This window comes from Eschrichtius robustus, chromosome 17, assembly GCF_028021215.1.
Source record: "Eschrichtius robustus isolate mEscRob2 chromosome 17, mEscRob2.pri, whole genome shotgun sequence".
Taxonomy (NCBI): Eukaryota; Metazoa; Chordata; class Mammalia; order Artiodactyla; family Eschrichtiidae; genus Eschrichtius; species Eschrichtius robustus.
Genome location: NC_090840.1, coordinates 15,486,227 through 15,501,346, shown reverse-complemented (window position 1 = coordinate 15,501,346; position 15,120 = coordinate 15,486,227). Strand labels below are relative to the sequence as shown.

Genomic DNA, 15,120 nt, shown 5'->3' with positions numbered 1-15,120 from the left:
GCATTAATCTTTTTGTTTTGTGAAGAAATCATGCCTAAGAAAGGAACTAGATAGGAACTAGAAGAACTTTTGATGAGAATTAAAGCTTACTTAGGGCCAGAAATGTTTGATCAGGAACTTCATGTGATCAAATGCACCCCTTCCAGGACTTACATGACTGCAGAGGAAAATGCCCGTAGTCGTCAAATTTTATTCCTAGGCAACCAAAGGTGTAGAGATATTTTCCTTGAAAAAGAACATTTCAAGTAAATTTGAGACAGTTAGATTAATTTAAATGCATAACTCCAAATATTGACAAGCAATAAACACAAGCAAAGCAATATTATCTCTAGTGGGGAAATTTTCATAATGCATTTTTCTGATGGTAAGCTGAATGAATTCATATACTATAGTGTCCATAGTTAAGGGTCTCCAAAGAACCAGTTCCTTCGGAATATAGCACCAAGAAGTCCCTGCATGACTTTCTTAAGACAAATAAGTGTTTAGTTACTTGTCAAAGCTAGACTGATCCACAGTTGAATTTGATCAGCTCTTAGAAATGGCAAAGATTAAAATTTGAAAATCAGTTTTAATGTATGCTTTTTAAAAATAAAAATCAAGGAAAATCATGGATTTTAAATTATCTAATTATTTGAAATAAAGAACCAATAAATAGGTTTAAACCATCCAAATATATTAATGTTTTATATAGCTATGTATATATAGAGAGAGAGCTTAACTTTAGACTTATTTTAAACTCATCGTATTCGACACAAGAGTAGATCACAAAGGAAGAATCATGAATCCTATCATTAGAACTCTTTGAAACTATGATAGTTATTTTTCTTTTCAAGATGGTTTAAAGTATCATTTTATTTGTGTGAAAAGAATAAAGGTAAAAAGGAAAGGTGGGAGTCTAGACCCAGACTATTAATCTATATTGTAAAAGCTTTCTTTTACGCATGTCTGGGATTGGGAGCAAATGTAAGAGCATCCACTGAGGAAAATAATATACTTCATTTTTATTATTGTTTATATGAACCTATTTATTTGGGCTGTTTCTCATTCAAGGCATCTGCAAAGCTTTCTCAAGAAGTAACTTGTTACTTATTACGGCTCACCCTCTCACCCCTCCACAAACAATGAATTTTAAAATACTCCACACAAGGCAGCATTACTGTAGTAGGGAAACCTGGTTTCCTAGGACAGCAATAAACTTCACAGTTTATTAGAACCTCTTAATACCTCTGTAGCTATTTTCATGATACAACTATAAGGATATTTATCCATCTTTTTTTTTTTTTTTTAATTAATTTATTTATTTATTTATTTATGGCTGCGCTGAGTCTTCATTGCTGTGCGTGGGCTTTCTCTAGTTGCGGCGAGCGGGGGCTACTCTTCGTTGCGGTGCGCGGACTTCTCATTGCGGTGGCTTCTCTTGTTGCGGAGCACGGGCTCTGGGCTCACGGGCTTCAGTAGTTGTGGCTCGCGAGCTCTAGAGCGCAGGCTCAGTAGTTGTGGCGCACGGGCTTAGTTGCTCCGCAGCATGTGGGATCTTCCTGGACCAGGGCTTAAACCCGTGTCCCCTGCGTTGGCAGGCGGATTCTTAACCACTGTTCCACCAGGGAAGTCCCTATCCATCTTTATGAAACTTTTTTCTGAGAAATTATAGAAATGATAGGAATTTCTATGAGAAATTGAGTTGATTCTGGGAAATGTTTTAAATTACCGGTTAAAATAGTTGAAGGAACCCATCGGGTTGACTGAGTGTCCATTGCTATGTTCCAGGCACTGTCCTCAGAGGGCAACAAGTGCTTATTACACTGATGTTTGTATCTTCCGTATTCAGCAAAACATGATAACGATAGCTTTCCAACGGAGTCACTTTACACATGTTTAACTTACCCAAAATTGTCGATACACATTCAGAAGAAGAAAAAGAAAAGGAGAGATAGCTATTAAATAAATGGTTAAGTCACGTGAGCAGTTTTGCCCACAGTTCAAGAGACTTAACTGGGCTTTGGTTCCCTTGAAGCTCCAGTAGTGTGGAAATGTAGCTACAGGCTTTTTCAGTGCGGAATGGCCCCCATGTAAACTTCGTCATTTCGGACTCAGCCAAAGAAGCAGTGATGTGCTTTCACTCTGGAGGGAAAACTGGCTGTGCTGCCCTTGGTGGAGGGGACATACAATAAGGTTCCTTCCCGAGCCGAGCCGTTCTAAGGATCGTTTTGTCTGTGTCTGTCTATACTTTAGGATGCTAACTTTGGAACCTAACCCTTACCTAAGATATAGCTCTCCCAAGTTTGATCCCTCCCTCTTTTGTTAGAAACGGGTGGCTAAACGTAACTAGAGAATGGTCTTGTAATTGCTCAAACAGTGCATTAGGAATTCCCTGGAAAATGGATCTCCAAGTTCTCGCTAAGCTAGTTGACTCTGAACAAAGAATCCAATAAAATATCACTTCATTGTATCCTTCCTAACTTGAGAAATTATGTCCAGTAAAAAGACTTCCCATATAGATTTACATTTGCCATAAATTGCAAAAACCTTAGTAAATGCAGCTTCTAGTGTATACAATAAAACTGTAAGCCATTCTGCTTTAAGTATACCTCATGTCAGATGTAAATGCTTTCATTTGAATTGCCAGTGTAGACAAAAGGGTTAGTCACATGGTCAAGGATTCAAAGTCCATCCAGTGACTTTGGGGAAGTTGCCTAACTTGTGTGTTTCCACCTACACATCAGGAGAATCATTCTTATCACTCTCTTCACTAGAAAGTAATCCTGGGAGTTTAACTTAGCCATTTTCTTATGTGGTTGGCACTGTCTGATTTTAAATACTTGGCACACAGATACGTTCTACTTAAACGAATATAAATTCAGTTGAGCTCTCTGGAAGAAAAGCACTAGGTGTGAAATAGTGGTGATATGTACCTTATTATTTTAATGTTGGTAGTTGAAAGGAAATTATTTTAATAAAGGGAAAAGCCATAAGAAATATTTTTATGGCTTCTGTAAAGTCAAATTAACAGCTGCTATGTTTTCATCCTGCTTCCCTGCATTTGTCACCAAAGCTGGTGAGTGACTGAGAAAGCCAGTGTCATTCGAAACTGAAAGTGTAAGCAGGAAAAAAACACGACTCAAATGGAAAAGACTGGGCTGAGCTGCTCATGGGTACTTCAAGCTCCTCGTGCGTTTCACTCCTTGCTCTTAAAAAAACGGAAAGAAAGAAAAACAGAGTTCTAAAAGGAAATGACCATTTACTAAATACTGATTTCGTGTAAATTTGGATCATATTTTCCACCAATTTTTCGTTGTTGTTATTTCTTCAGAAGAGTTAAGCACAAAACCTAGGCCAGGACTGTAAGTCGTAGTACACCCATGGTTAATGAGAAATACCCATACTCATAATTAACTGAATTATTAGCATAAAATAAAGGGGAATTTACAAATTGCCAGTGAATCACAGCGCTAGAAGAGAGCTTTCTTTCTAATTCAGTCACCTCTCTTTTCACAGATGAGGAAACTGAGGAGCAAGAGATTAAATTATTTGTCCTTTGTTGATTTGATTTTTCTTAAAGATGATCAGTTAACTGTTAGGCCTGAGGTTCGCGTGTGTCTGCATCTCTTGTTTGGCTCTGGTGCCTTATACCGGTTAGGTCTGTAACTGCAAACCGGGCCTGGGGCGCCCACTCTTCGTGTGGGACCGGATAAACTCTTCTGTTTGTTAACCGCAGCCTGGCAGTGAGCTGGACAACTTGGAGGAGATTTTGGATGATTTGCAGAATAGTCAATTACCGCAGCTTTTCCCAGACACGAGGCCAGGCGCCCCTGCTGGATCAGTTGACAAGCAAGCCATCATCAATGACCTCATGCAACTCACAGCCGAGAGCAGCCCTGTTACACCTGCTGGAGCCCAGAAAACAGCGTTGCGAATTTCACAGAGCAGTGAGTATGAGATATTGATGGTTATGCCAAGAAATTCCCATGTTATCACCATCAGAAACAGGGGTTATTAAAATCTGACGCAAACAGCTTAGTCACTTCAAGGTTTTTATGGTCAGATAGCACCACCTACCGTCCCAGCCCTTCAAAACAGTATTCAGGGTGGATTCTAGTAAACATGGCCTTTCTGCAGGCGCTTGTGGTTAATATAATCAACACGGGGTGAGACTGACCTGCATTGATAAAGTTCTTCGGATGATTGTCATACTTCCCTTCATTTCAGTTACTGCCTTCAGAAATGGAGTTTTAAAATAGATTTTCTGTGTCTTAATATATGGCTGAATACTTAAAAGACAGAAACTTAGAAAGTTATGCTGACTTTTCAGGAATAATATACTACTAAAAATTTTTTATCAAAACACTTTCTCATTATACATGAAAGGGCTACACACATTAAAAATATCTTGTCCTATCTCTTAGGAATCCTCATATAAATATCCATTTTACATGGAAATTTATCATATAAATGTTTTCTAAGTGCATCTTAAGTTTAATTAGTATGATATACAGCTGGAAGACCTTAGACTGTTTTATAAGTGACATTTTTTATCGCTTACTTTTATTTTTTTAATTTTATTTATTTACTTATTTATTTATTTGGCTGCGCTGTGCGGCTTGCAGGATCTCAGTTCCCTGGTTTTTTTTTTTGTTTGTTTGGTTTTTTTTTTTGGCCGCACCATGCAGCATGTGGGATCTTAGTTCCCCGACCAGGGATCGAACCTGTGCCCCCTGCAGTGGAAGTTCAGAGTCTTAACCACTGGACCACCAGGGAATTCCCTATTTTATATTTTTGTAAGTTTAAGATGAGGTCTTTCTTCACCTTGAACACTTAGTTTACAAACTTGATAGTTAGCTAAAGTTGTCCGATAGTTTTGAGCAAAAGAAAATATCTTTCCTGCGCTAGGGACATGATCTGTAGAAAGACAGAGAACCTCTTCAGTGTTAAATTGGTGAACAGAATGATTTTTCCCTCTCCAAATACAGTTTGACCCAAAGCTTAGCATCTGTTCTCAAATCAGAAATGGCAACCATCAACCAAATCACAAAATATCCTTGATTAATAGATCTTTTCTCAAAGTGATTCGTGATCATTCTGAAAAGGGTAAAACAACACAGAGTTTTTGTTTGTTATGTGTCAAACGTGCCTACTTCTTAGGGAACGGAGGGTTGCTTACGGCCTATGAGAGATCACAAAGTTAGAGAGTTGAGAAGTGAGTAAGAAACACAGTAGCGGGTTTATGCTCATGACCCAGCGGAGTTAATGGAGGACTGCATGGAAACTCATGGTTTCTCCTCTATCTGTACCTCCTGATGGTATTCAGACTACTGAATGGTAACCAGATAACTAAACCTGAGGAAGTCAGCTTAAGCATGTACATCTTTTTCATTTAAACCCTAATTCTTCTAAATATTTTATTTCTGTTATTGATTGTTAAGAACGTTAACGTGTTTCAAATGTTCTATTTCATACTGTGTTTATATAATTCAGAGAAAATACAGTCCTTGATATTACTTAATATATTAGCTCTATGAATTGTAATTTATAATATCTTTGTTCTTGTAGAAACATTGTTATCAAATCACTGGTTGTCTGTGTGATAGTATAGTGCACTGGTGTAGTACTTACCGCACAATAAAACTCTTGTGAACGAACCGTAAGAATCCTTTCAAATATAAATGTATCTGGAATTTAAAGAAGCTATATTTAGAAGACTTAACAGGGCCCTAAATCTTCAATACTAACTTCAGGTACCAGAGTTCGCACATTTAAAGATTTTAACTTTCAATGAGAGTAGACATTTTTAACCTAATTTTATTCCTAGGAAAGTCCAATTAAAAAATGATAGTCTTATGTCCAAACCACATGTATCTGGGTTTGGTGCTATATGCAGGAGATGTTTATGGCTTCACAGCTGTGACAAAGCAATATTGCTAAATTCAAATAATATATGAAAAAAATATGTTAGTAGTTTCCTTAACAAATACAGTTGAGTGTTAGAAGTTAATATTGGGGAGAAAAATATATGGTAAATAATAGACATCTTCTTTTTTTTTCCTTTTTCTTCTTTTTTGTTTTGCAAGGTTGTCAAGAATTAAATTAGAGACTTGTTGATTAGAGTGCAAGTCTATGTTTTTGCGCCACATGTTTTTTTGTCTGTGAATTTGTCTTTTATATAGGCAGTTGGTCCCTGACATGCATATCTTTGTTATTTTACAAACGATATTTTCCCTGAACACTACTTCTGTTGCTGTTTTCCATTATCCTATATTAACCTTAAATTTTCATTTGTTTTCTCCTTAGCTTTTAATAACCCACGACCAGGGCAACTGGGCAGGTTATTGCCAAACCAGAATTTACCACTTGACATCACATTGCAAAGCCCAACTGGTGCTGGACCTTTCCCACCAATCAGAAACAGTAGTCCCTACTCAGTGATACCTCAGCCAGGAATGATGGGTAATCAAGGGATGATAGGAAACCAAGGAAATTTAGGGAACAGTAGCACAGGTAAGGGCTCAAATGTGCTGTTAACTTTATTGGTGGGTTATTTAACTTAATGATGTATTCATCCACATCAAACTAGTAGAATTTTTCAAGTGAAATTTTTTATGCTAGAAACTAACATTTGAATGTAACTGAATTCTGCAAATTTTCACTGCGAGCGTGGTATGTGAAACATCGGAAAGCATTCAAGTAAGCTGACCCTTTTATTCTGTGATCATTGTTTTCACAAGGGTTCTAATCATTAATCCTATGGCATAGGCTCATTTCACTTCTATTCCAGTTACTATTCCAGACATTGTAGTGATACGTGTAAAATAATTTGGTGGTTGCTAGCTTGTCGTGATAATCTGCTGATAACCCCAGAACTTCCTGTTAGTTGATGACTTGTGTTGGGCGAATTTCAGAATGAAGGTTTAAAATTCAACCAACCTTTTATACTCGTAACGATAGCAATTCTCATTCCAAAAAAAAAATTAATTAAAAATAACGAACTTTAAAAAAATAAATAAATAACGAACTTTACATAGTAGTATGCCTGGCCTAAGAGTAGCTGATCCAGGGCCTCCATTTTTAGAGATCTGTGAAGTTGCCTGTGATCTGGTTTGGCCCCTGACCTGCTGTAACTTAAGGTGTCTGCCAAGTTGCCCATGCATATTCCTAAGTGGTAGTCACCGTCATAGCAGCAGCTGTACTCCCAAACCTCCACCCAGTTCAGGCTAGGAATCACTGCTGCAGCACTGATTGCTATTACCACCACGTCCTGTATGTACCCTGTGGTATCTGTACCCTATGGTATCCTGTACCCTTAGGATGCTAAGGTTTCTAATGGAGAACTGCTCACAGTTTACCGCTGGAGACAAAGGCATTGAAAGAAACAGATATTATAAAAAGAACTTGTATTCATGGGTTTTAATTCTTGGTATTTTTTTAGCTTAGTCTGTAATCCCTGTATACACATTTGCCATTTGGATAGTTAACAGAAAATAAGAGTTCAATCTAAGGGTTGAAAAGATGGATTTCTTCTTTAACTTTCTGTTGTTGGTAAGCAATTCATGGGAAATGTGAAGAATGTTGTATTAAAATAGTTTATTCATTCAGCAGGTATTTATTAGGTGCCTACTCTATGTGCCAGGCACTGACTACATCACTGATTTATTTATTCGCAGAAACAACGCCATATTAGTTTTACATTATTTTTACAATAAAGTATTGATTTATATAAGTAAAATATTGACTTATGTAAAATTCTGTAAGAGAAAAGGAGCCAATGATTTATGAAAGGTGGCTTCTTATTATTGGAATACAAGAAGGTCTGGGTTCTTGGAGGAATCTTTAGGAATTTGGGGATATACCTATATTCAAATCTGGGCAGCCTGGAGATGACTGGCATCCAGGCTATGAAGATCATTACAACGCCTGTGCTTCGTTTCAAAAAGAAACATGAAAAAAACCTGAAAGAGACTACCCCGGTTACAATTGCATTAATATTTCGAATTATGGATTATTTTCCCTCCTGCTTTCTATACTTTCTATAATCTTGTTATATTAATTAGATAATAGATTTTTTGAAAAAGAAAATGCCTTTTCTCCCACATCTTTGTATAATTCAAACCTAGCCTTAAAACGGTTTTTAAAATATGTATTAACATGATATTGTTCTAACTTGTTCAGTCTAATTACCCTTTACTCTAAATCATCCTAATGTAGCACATTCTCATTTCACCAGTGAAAAACTATCCACAATACATGTTCTCTCCATTTCTGAAATAATACCCTATTTTTAGTTGTTTATCATAATTAAAGTAAATGAAAGCAAGCCATGTCTCTGAAAGCAGGACTGTTACACATGCGTTATTAAACGCTTCAGAATGGAGGGTCCTCACTTGGGGTTGTTCCCCTTTAGGATATCAAGTCTTAGCCCGTGTCTGGCCATTGCCAGCATCTCGGGGGCCAGGCCAGAGAGAGCAAACACGTGATCTGCCCAGCAGTGTTGTGTTCTTCTCACTGGTGTGTGTGGTCACAGAGCTGTTACTATCTCACGTGTAGAAGGGTTTTTACAAATCTGTCCCGACGCAGCCTAGACCTATATCGCCAGGAATGTGGTGGTCCAGGTCCACCAAAGTGGTTGGCGCTCCCTTGCCTTGGCCACAAAGAACTGGAGCGGAAAGACGCTGTCATTCCCCCAGCTCCCGAGGCTGCTTTGGTCAGCTTGGAAGCTTAACAGATTACAATGCTCAGAAAGGGATTTGGGGATTGAAAGTCTGGCCGGGGCTTCATGGGATATTCTCTGTGATTTGGGTTTTTAATTAGAATATTGATTATCAGTTTTTACCATGTTCCTCTTAGCCTCACCTCCCTTTTGGAAAGTAGAGCATTGACGTGTGTATCAGCTAATGTGATTCACTTCCTGAGGAAGGAAGTTGGGGTTATCCACATGCCACAGCACCTGTTTCTAAGTACATATGGGAACAATTTTAACAGCTTTTCCGAACTGTAAAGAGTGGCAAGTCCGTGTTGTGAAAAACTTCGTAGTAATTGCCATCTCGTATTTCTTAGCCAAGGGCCCACGTCTGTCCCGGCGAGGGCCCGGTGAGCTGTTGGGCTAACCGTGTACTGAGCATGAGCGTCTCGTACAGAGTAAGATCGTCTGGTGTTCATACGTGCTGACTGTGTTGCCAGGCACTGCATCTCCGTTTTCTCTGGCTTGCCTGCAGGCATGATTGGTAGTAATGCTGCCCGGCCCACCCTGCCATCTGGGGAGTGGGCACCTCAGAGCGCTGCTGTGAGAGTCACCTGTGCTGCTGCCACCAGTGCCATGAACCGGCCGATCCAAGGAGGTATGATTCGGAACCCAACCGCCAGCATCCCCATGAGACCCAACAGCCAGCCTGGCCAAAGACAGATGCTTCAGCCTCAGGTCATGAATATAGGTAAGGTAGTTCCTGTGCTCTTTGCTTTTCATTTTTATACTTTCTTAGAAGAAGAGAGGAACAGCTCCATAAGTTCTGTCAGGACATGCTGCTAATCTGCGGTTTAGGTCATGCCCCCATGTCAAGCTGTCATAAGTGGGATTTTGCTGGAACTCTGTAGGGGATCATAAAATTGCAGGTTTTCCGGTTACTTAAGAGAACCCGCTACCCTTAGGATGTTTTATTTTCGTTAAATTATCTAATTTCAGCTTTTGCAGGGAGTGAATTGCGCTGTAACACTAGAAATGTTACACAGATGGTATTTTGAAGAAGTATTTCAGTGATGCACCAGTGGTTCCTAACTCTGCATGGTCATCAGGACCTTAAAATGCAGACCCCTGAGCCACTACCCTGGACTATTAAGCCAGACTCTCCCAGTTCCTCACTGAAAGTGCAGGCTCTTAGAGAGCATCTCACAAAACGTAGGGGTCACTAGAATTCTATTTGGATACAGTTCACATGTTATTAAAATTAATGATCTGATACACTGTGTGATACCATTTATGTGAAATGCCCAGAATAGGCAAATCTGTAGAGAAGGAAAGTAGATTAGTGGTTTCCTAGGGCTGGGGCTCTATGGGGGGAGTGGGGAGTGACTCCTAATGGTCATGGGGTTTCTTTTGTGGGGAATGACAACGTCCTAAAATTGATCACTGTGGTGGTTCTGCAACCCTGCAGATACACCAACACCCACGGAGTCGTACACTTTACACGGGCTAATTGTATGGTATGTGAATTACATCTCAATAAAACCATTATTTTTTTTTAAAAAAGTAATGCAACTCATCCTCAAGATTTTCTTAGTCATTGACATACTAACCTTCCTCTTACCTTGTACATTAGCATAATTCAGATAAGTTGACGTTCATGTACTTTTTCATATACTTGGACATGGTGCACGGTGAGTGAGCGCTAAATCGTTAATGGAAAGATGCCAGGATTGTTGTGACACGATAATGCAGAATGGTCATCCTACCCCAGCATCAGTTTTCTTTTCTAGTTGTTTAATTGCTCAGCACATTTTGGCTTATTGTTTCTGAGATGACATTCATGTTGCCTTCCTACAGAGAATGTACTTCAAATTAATAGCGTGTGATTCCCAAACATAAATTCACATAATTTGAGGCTTACATGAAAATGCTAAGAATGGCCAGATTTCCATGCAAAAATAAACTGGGAAATTTTTTAAATGCTAATTCATTCATTTAAAAATCATCATCATAAATCCCTTATATCCAGAAATTTCATTTATCCTCAGTCTTTCTTCTCTGAATGGCACCTGGCTTTTGAGCTTGAAATATGGCTCTGTGAGCGTCACTGTGTAGCTGAATTTCTCTGATTTTTAATAAGCTCAAAAAAGCCGTGAGCTCAACAGAAAAGTATCTGTTGTCATGGAAAACAGGTCTACAGATAGTGATAATAAAATCATTAAAGAGCTCATATCATGCATTAGCTTTAATCCTCTACAGAGAACTTCTAAGAAAGAGCACGTCTAAGTTGTCTGGGCCACCTTTCTGCTCCTCCATTACTCAGACCAGCACTTCTCAAAAGTATGTCCAGGACCTCGATGCCCTTTTAGGGCGTCTGCCAGGCCAAAACTATTTTCATAATAATACTAAGATATTAACGTATCTTCTTCACCCTCATTCTGTCATGGACGTACAATAGAGTTGGCTAAAAAAATCTTGTTTATGTTGCAAACAAACAACGTCATAGAAAAAGAGATCAGATTTGTGGTTACCAGAGGGGAGGTGGGCGGAGGGGAAACTGGATGCAGGCAGGCGGTCCAATGGCACAGACTCCCAGTTATAAGTTCTAGGGACGTAACGTTACAACAAGGTCAATGTAACTAACACTGCTGTGTGTTATATATGAAAGCTGTCAAGAGAGCAGAACTTGAGAGTTCTCATCACAAGGAAAAAAAATTTTGTATCTATTTGAAATGATGGATGTTCACTAACTAAACTTGCTGTGATAATTATTTCATGATGTATGTAAGTCAAATCATGGCGCTGTACACCTTAAACTCCTGTAGTGCTGTATGTCAATTATATCTCAATACGACTGGAAGAAAAAAATCTTGTTTATGTTAACATAGTGGATTTATTATGATGACTTTTAAATGACTTAATAATCATTTTTTCTTTTTCCAGTTTTAATTTCCAATATAGTAAATATCAGTGAGATATAACCCATATACGCAAAAGCTGTACTTTAAGAATATAAAGACTCCTAAGTCCAAGGGGTTTGGAACTGCTGATCTAGAGAGTCTCTAAAGTGGGTGATTAGCCTTGGTATTTCTTGCCTTTTTTTCTGTTTCAGAACAGAAATTCTCTTATTATTTCCACCTAATTGTTATTGCTTCTGTCTTTTTCTGTAAACTGTATATTTCTCTTTCTATTCTATACCCCAAACAGATAACTTCCCTTATTACAAGTTGTAAGATTTTGGAATTGTTTCCTTCTCCCATTTCAGGGCCATCTGAATTAGAGATGAACATAGGGGGACCTCAGTATAGCCAACAACAGGCGCCTCCAAATCAGACCGCCCCCTGGCCTGAAAGCATCCTGCCGATAGAACAGGCACCGTTTGCCAGCCAGAACAGGTGAGTCCTGAGCACTCAGGAGGTCCCGGAGAGTGGAGTTCGTGAGTGCCGTGAGATATCTCAGACCTAGGCCAGAAGTTAGTCTGGTCCTTTTGAACAGTTGGTGCCTGACCAGTTTTCATGTATTCAAACTATATCATTTACTGGACTGGGAGTACAGGGGTTCGGGGGGCCGGGTGGGGGGGGGGGCGGGGAATCCAAAAATCAGTTTGACCTAGCACGTGCCTTTAAAGAAGTTATAATTTAGTTGGAAAATAAAATATGTCGACTAATTAATAACTGTAATATGAGCTTGTATGTACTATAAATGCCCTAAGAGAAATAAACCATATTTCAAGGGATCATCCAATTGGGGTGATTGGGGAAAGCTTCAGAGTCTTGAGTAAAGGTATCATTTCAGGAGGCAGAGATGGCAGGAAGCCAGTCCATCTGGCAAAAGCAGAATAACCAGAGTCCTGGAGGTTACAGAAGCAACACAGTATGTTTAGGGTAACAGAGAATAGTCTCGTTTTATGTTACATATATTTTACCACATTAAAAAAAAAATAAAATTATCAGAAGATTTGGCCAGGGACTTCCCTGGTGGTCCAGCGGTTAAGACTCCATGCTTCCGGAGGAAAACTAGCAAATGATGGAGCAAAAATGCACATTTCATCTGTTGCATTCAAAGTGCTATAATTCAAAAATGTGTCAGTGAAATAAATGCCTGAATGTTTAAATTGTCATAAAAAGTAGCCTTTAAAATATATTCAGATAAGAAAATGTTTTGACCTGTGTATACTTTCCAAAATCATTCAAAAATTTATTGGGGTCTTAAATTTGCTGTATTTAAAAACACTGTTGCATACATTCATTTTGTATCAAGTAAAGTCACAAATCCTCTTTTTCCAGCTTAAGAAAATATATTGTATTTACCTTAAATTTTCATGATTTAATAAAAATTTAATCTTACTAATTTTTTTTTAAGTTGGCCTTTTATCAGTTTTTTTTTTTTTTTTTAAATTTATTTATTTACTTATGGCTGTGTTGGGTCTTCGTTTCCGTGCAAGGGCTTTCTCTAGTTGCAGCGAGCGGGGGGCCACTCCTCATCGCGGTGCGCGGGCCTCTCACCGTCGCGGCCTCTCTTGTTGCGGAGCACAGGCTCCAGACGCGCAGGCTCAGTAGTTGTGGCTCACGGGCCTAGTTGCTCCGCGGCATATGGGATCTTCCCAGACCCGGGCTCGAACCCGTGTCCCCTGCATTGGCAGGCAGATTCTCAACCGCTGCGCCACCAGGGAAGCCCAAATCTTACTAATTTTTAATGCTTAATAGGAGAGAAAACTAAACCAAAGATTTTTTTTCAAAGTGTTGCCATAGCTCACAGTTGAGATGATGACAGTCATTTTTGCATGGATTCTTCTTCGAGAATTCAATTCACAGCTATTGACTTTTTTCCTCCTGTATTTTTCTTCCCTCTTATAAAAGAAATAAACTATACTGATATATTCAAAAAAAAAAAAAAAAAGAAAAAGACTCCATGCTTCCAATGCAAGGGGCGTGGGTTCGATCCCTGGTCAGGGAACTAAGATCCCGCATGCCACGGGGCGCAGCCAAAAAACAAAAAAAAAGATTTGGCTGGAAAAGTAGATTAGTAATAGAATAGATATATAGAGGATCTTAAATACCAAACTCTTCTTCAGCCTTTTTTCTTTCTTTCTTTCTTTTTTAATATTTATTTATTTACTTAGCTGTGCAGGGTCTCAGTTGCAGCACACAGGATCTTTGTTGCCACGTGCAAGATCTTCACTGAGGCACACAGGATCTTTTTAGCTGCAGTATGCAAACTCTTAGTTGCAGCATGCAGGATCTAGTTCCCTGACCAGGGATGGAACCCAGGCCCCTTGCATGGGGAGTGCGGGTCTTAACCACTGGACCACCAGGGAAGTCCCTCAGCCTTTTTTCATTAAGCCGTTGAAGAAGTTTTTTGAAAAAGGAAGTGGTATATGATCAAGTTTGATTGAATTTTTTTGATTCTGATTATCAGTCTAATCATTTTTGTTTCTTTGTAGGTAATCTTTTCTAATTGCTTTTGAAATATTTTTAGAATTGCTATACAGTAGTCTTACTATAGTGTGTCTAGGTGTGGACTTATTTATTTATACTGCTTGGTATTTGGTGTATGTTGTGCTTATCTTATCTGTGGATTCATCAGCTCTGGAATTGTAGCCATTATCTCTTTATGTACTGCCCCTCCACCATTTTCTCTATTCTTTCTTTCTGGGATTCTGGCAAGACATACGTTAATCTTCTCTTTCTACATCAGATTTTTTAAAACTTCTACCCTCCTTATTTCTTAACCCATGTATTTTCCATCTCCCTGTCTCTCTGTACTACATTTGGGATAATTTATCCATATCTGTATTTCATTTCATTATCTCTTTAGCTATGTTTAAACCAATTATATTTTTCATTTCTAAAAGTTCTGTTTGCCTGGTTATTTTTCATAGTCTCTTACTGTTTGCTTATTTTTGTGATTCCATCTTTATATCATTAAACGTCACATTCATCATTACTTTCTAAATTTCTTGATTCGATAATTCCAATTTCTGGATTTCTTGCAGTTCTGAATCCATTGATTGACTCTTGCTCGTGGTGGCCTGTTTCCCTGAGTATTTTGGTAATCTTTCACTGGGAGCTCCTAGTTGATCTTTGTCAATGATCCAGCCGGGGGTTAAAGTTGAAGACACTTTTCTTGCAAGGGAATTTGCATTGTTCTCTGCTGGAGGTGAGGGTCCCTGCTCACCACTCTCCTCCGTGCAGTCCAGCACTCTCCGCTCAGCTCTTTCACTTGGCTGTGGCCCAGTGTGCCCCAGCTCTCAAGGATAAAACGCACCTGTTGCTGGGGGCTTAGGTGTTGCTCAAGTTTTAGCTCAAAGATGGTTCTTGTTCCCTTATTCCCTGCAAAGACAATATCACAGTCATGTTGTATGCATCATAATCCCATGGTTTTTAAGCAAAGCACTGGAAGCAGACGTTGCGCAGGCGACCTTGAGGCCTATGTGATGGTGCTGCTTGGCC

General features: G+C 38.9%; 1 protein-coding gene across 5 annotated transcripts in view; it reads left to right on the top strand.

The window, feature by feature from the left end:
- The window catches only part of NCOA2 (nuclear receptor coactivator 2), a 269,141-nt gene that overhangs the window by 228,895 nt on the left and 25,126 nt on the right, over window positions 1-15,120 (top strand). For all 5 annotated transcript variants that reach the window (XR_011070653.1, XM_068525333.1, XM_068525334.1 and 2 more), the window contains exons 12-15: window positions 3,716-3,926; window positions 6,286-6,492; window positions 9,204-9,419; window positions 11,934-12,063. Coding sequence is in view for 4 of the 5 variants with exons in the window: in XM_068525333.1 (XP_068381434.1) it covers window positions 3,716-3,926; window positions 6,286-6,492; window positions 9,204-9,419; window positions 11,934-12,063 (764 nt within the window). In the remaining variant the exon portion in view is untranslated. The remainder of the gene's footprint in view (window positions 1-3,715; window positions 3,927-6,285; window positions 6,493-9,203; window positions 9,420-11,933; window positions 12,064-15,120) is intronic.